Source organism: Juglans microcarpa x Juglans regia, chromosome 1D (genome assembly GCF_004785595.1).
Source record: "Juglans microcarpa x Juglans regia isolate MS1-56 chromosome 1D, Jm3101_v1.0, whole genome shotgun sequence".
NCBI lineage: Eukaryota > Viridiplantae > Streptophyta > Magnoliopsida > Fagales > Juglandaceae > Juglans > Juglans microcarpa x Juglans regia.
Window position 1 is genome coordinate 5,092,888 of NC_054594.1, and position 4,464 is coordinate 5,097,351.

Below are 4,464 nucleotides of genomic sequence, written 5' to 3' on the forward strand. Positions count from 1 at the left end.
TGAGTTTTGCTCGAGCGAAATGATTGTTTCCTTCCCGTATGGTAAGCTTTCAACCTTTAATAATGCTCGAAATAATTTTAGGGCGGACAAGTATTCCGTACTGTATTTTAAAAAAAGTGAAATATACTGTTAAAAGCTAATTAATTTTATGTGGATGTAAAATTTAACTATTTTTATTTTTTTAAAAAATAAGACAAAACTTACCCAATATCATTTCTTGCGTTCAAATCGACACACAAAAGCCGAAGCTTTACTATAATTTCAATGGCATTATAGTTGCTTCCTTATCTCTTTCTCAATTCCGTAACCCAATAAAAAGGCTTATAACTAATAAATATATTTGGACTGAAAATATAGTTAAACGGCGATACAAACTTAAGGAGAGGTAAAACTGGAGAACAACTTCACTAAGGTGTGTTTGGCGAGGTATTTTCACTATTATTTTTTATTTTATTATTATTTTTTATCTACTTTTCTATTATTCATTACTTTTTACTTACTTTTTAATATTTTATTATTACTTTTTCATTACTTTTTTACTATTATTCACAAATATTTTTAACACTTCTTAAATATTCTCACTACCCAAACGTAACCGTCTGTCGGTAGTCAAGAGTTCTGATTTCGTCAATCCATGATAGAAAATATAATATAAGGTTGGCTCTACAGCTACTGTTGGACTGCTGATTACCCTTAGTTATATTAATAATTTTTTTATATGTATTTTTTTAATATTTTTTAAAATATTTTTTAAAAATAAAAAGAATATAATATTATTAAAAAATACTTATTTAATTATTAAGTAAAAAAATTAAAAATAAAATAAAATAATTTCAACAGGAGCTACTGGCAGTAGTTCCTAACAGGAAGAGTAGCTTTTTTTCATAATATGATAAAAAATGTAATAGAAAAGAGATGGATAAGTAAGGAGAGATACACCTTGAAGGTCACATCTTTGACTATTTTTAACTGTGAATCTGTGATTGAATATAAAATATTGATCCATATTTATATATAAAAAAATTATATAGAAAAAAAAAATTAAGATAAGAATCGAATCGAATCGAATCGAATCGAGTTCGAATGGATAAACATTATCTCCAACATATTTAAGGAACTCCTGTGTTGGTTTTCATGACTAACGCAAGATAAGTGGCAAGACTCTGATTTGATCATAAACACTCTCCTCGCCCATTTCATTTGAAATTCCTCGGAATGGCTCAGAAAAGCAAGATTTTGATAATCGGAGCCACCGGATACATCGGAAAATTCCTAGTGGAGGCAAGCGTGAAAGATGGACGCTCAACTTTTGCATTGGTCAGAGAAAGCACAGCTTCGAGTCCTGACAAGTCCGAACTCATTGAGAGCTTCAAGAGCTCTGGAGTTACAGTTCTCTATGTATGTTTTCTTCATGCGTGTGATTTTCTTACGTTGGTTTGATATATTGATCTTGAAAACTCATGAAAACTTTTCACAGGGAGACATCTATAATCATGAGAGCTTGGTGAAGGCAATCAAGCAAGTTGATGCAGTGATCTCTGCAGTTGGGTTTCAACAACTGGGTGATCAGGTGAAGATTATTGCTGCCATCAAAGAAGCTGGAAATATCAAGGCAAGCCATCTTGCTAATCAACCTTTCAATATATTCGTTCAAGTTCTGTTTCCTTTTTGGATTGTAATTTTGAACAAAATGAGTAAAGTAAAGAAAAATTGGGTGGGTAACAGAGATTCCTCCCATCAGAATTTGGAATGGATGTGGATCGTTTCAATGCAGTGGAGCCAGCTGCAAGCCTTTTTGCTCTTAAGGCTAGCATCCGGAGATCAATCGAGGAAGCAGGAATTCCATATACCTACATCGTGTCCAATTGCTTTGCTGAGTACTTCTTGAGAAACTTTGGACAGTCAGGTGCCACAGTTCCTCCAAGAGACAAAGTAGTAGTACTTGGCGATGGAAATATCAAAGGTATTAGCATAAAATTAATCCATTTATTTACCTTTAATGACTTGTCTATATGTAATTGGGTTTAGACCAGCTACTTTGGTTATAAAAATCCTGTAATTGCCATTTTCTTTGTTACAGTAATTTTTAACAAGGAAGGAGATATTGCCACTTATACGATAAAAGCAGTTGATGATCCAAAAACGTTGAACAAGATCCTTTATATGAGACCCCCTGCTAACATTTTGTCCTTCAATGAGATTCTCTCCCTGTGGGAGAAGAAGATCAGCAAGACCCTGGAGAAGATTTATATTCTAGAAGACCAACTTCTTGAGAATATCCGGGGTGAGTTGATACCAAATTTCAACAAGGATACTTTCTTGTTGCTTTGTTTCGATTAAGTGATAGGTCGATTATCTTCTTTATCTTTAGAAACTATCTTTCCAACTAGTAACTGTATGATCGCAAGATTATCACAAGATTCAAAGTAAGTATAACACTATAGCCTTTAATTCAAAGTGGTAGTTACCTATTAGTTGATGAAACCAAGCTATCTTTTTATCTTCGTCAACGTCTGCAGCATATATGTTTTCTATATGATATTTATTGGCATGTAATTGTATCTGCTTTAAAGGTAATCCTCTTGGAGTTTCCTCTTGAATTAGCAGTTCCATGTATTTCTGGAGAATGCTAAGATAGTTCAATGAAGGTTGGGCTGTTCTGATAGTTTTTTGCTTTTCTGCAGAATCTCCAGCCCCCTCAAACATCATTTTATCCATCTTATACTCTGTGTTTGTGAAGGGAGATTGTACAAATTATGAGATTGAGGCTTCTTTCGGAGTGGAGGCTTCTGAGATTTATCCAGAGGTGAAATACACAACTGTGGAGGAATACCTCGATCAGCTTGTCTAAAATTTGCAATATGTTCTGTTTGCTGTGTACAATAAATATAGGAACTTATGAAGTCTCCATGGTCTGTCTACTGTGGCACTTGCTACCTTTCATTTGTGCCCTTGTTTATATTTGTCATAAAAACCCTTGTACTGGAACCTTTGTACTGTTGTTTCAATCTTAAAATAGTATTTGTGTTGTGGTACAATAATGGAAATGATATATTAAAAAAAAAAAAAAAAAAAAAAACCTTATTCTGAAGTTCTTGTTAATCTCTTGGTGCTTCAAATGAATCTTTTGCTTTTTCTGATGGAGGGACATGGAGATTTTCCTCTAAAGCTGATTTTTAAACCAATGGTTTGTTGATTGAGGGACTTACACTGATGAACCTTGTGTTATGAATGAAAACGAATAGTAAAATTAGTGTATTGTGAGTTCTACCAAGTTTCTGAATTCGGAATAAAAGATGATTTAAGCACAGAGAAAAGATATTTGCAACCGTGAATTGTGCAACTATCACGTAATCGCTTTAAAAAAAGTGAATAAAACATAGGATCTACATGAAAAAATTAATTTTTTAATAGTGTACCACACTCTTTTTTAAAGCGATTACGCGGCGTTTACGCATTTTACGGTTATATGTAGAATTACTCTTAAACACAACCTATTTTGTTTTAATAATGTGCAACTTTTAGATATTCTTGGGCATTATCTTTAGTAGTCCAAAATTGTTTCGTATGAGAGAAAATAACTTGTGAGATATTGAGCCTCAAAGCAAAACAGTTTTCTCTCTTATATACAGACTATTGCGCTGTTGATCCTTGATCATTCTTGTTTTTGGAGGGTCAAAAAAGTTCATTGGCGTCTTGTGAGTTCATCAGTGATACTAGTGGAGTTTCAGTAGATCTAATAAGGTTTGTTTATGGGGGAAGCTGTAGAAGAATACCAGAGTTCTGAAACTACTGGGAGTGGAGATCAAATAGGTCGCTTGCAGGGATTACAATATGGTTTTTGAGTCTGCACCTGTTTTCTAAGGTCTTAAACAAATTGGAATATCTCTCTTTCATGGTGGATATAGACTAGTTGAGCAACTGGAATGATTTTTTTTTTTTTTGAAGAAGAAGAATTCTTCAAAAGCTTTTCCTTCGTGATCAAAATCTTTCAGATCATTTTTTTTACAACTTTCTTAGATTTTGATCTTGATATATTAATCTATTGTTTATTTACTGTTTATTATTCTGCTATATTTTGTTCAAACACCTTTTCACCCTGTTAGGTGTATTCGGGATCAGTGCCATCTAAAAATATCTATGTTTAATCCTCTTTTGTGAAGGGCAAATATGGCTAACCATTCTGGGGATGCAAGTGGGTAAAGTTCGGGATTCCCACCAGTGGCAGCAATAGATCTTCAATGTCTCAAAGATCGATTGCTGCTCGGTCTTGGCATGACTTGGGAATTGGTAAAGTTTGGTTAAGTATACTTTTTCTTTTTTATGGATGTTAATGAATCACTGAATTTAACATAATTGTAGTAAAGCCTTTTTTGGACGGTAAAATTATGCTGGATTATTAAATCTATGCTGGACGAGGTGCTCCATCGGTTTTCAACTGTGTAGGATTGTTTTCTTAGATCT

General features: G+C 33.4%; 1 protein-coding gene across 1 annotated transcript; it reads left to right on the forward strand.

Annotated features, from left to right (window-relative positions):
- The first annotated feature begins 1,095 nt into the window (after positions 1–1,095).
- Positions 1,096–3,091, forward strand: LOC121236857 (eugenol synthase 2-like). Its single transcript, XM_041133342.1, has 5 exons — positions 1,096–1,398; positions 1,478–1,612; positions 1,726–1,963; positions 2,081–2,284; positions 2,685–3,091. The coding sequence occupies exons 1-5, from the start codon at positions 1,216–1,218 to the stop codon at positions 2,849–2,851; spliced, it is 927 nt and encodes a 308-aa protein (XP_040989276.1). The 5' UTR covers positions 1,096–1,215; the 3' UTR covers positions 2,852–3,091.
- Positions 3,092–4,464: the final 1,373 nt, after the last annotated feature.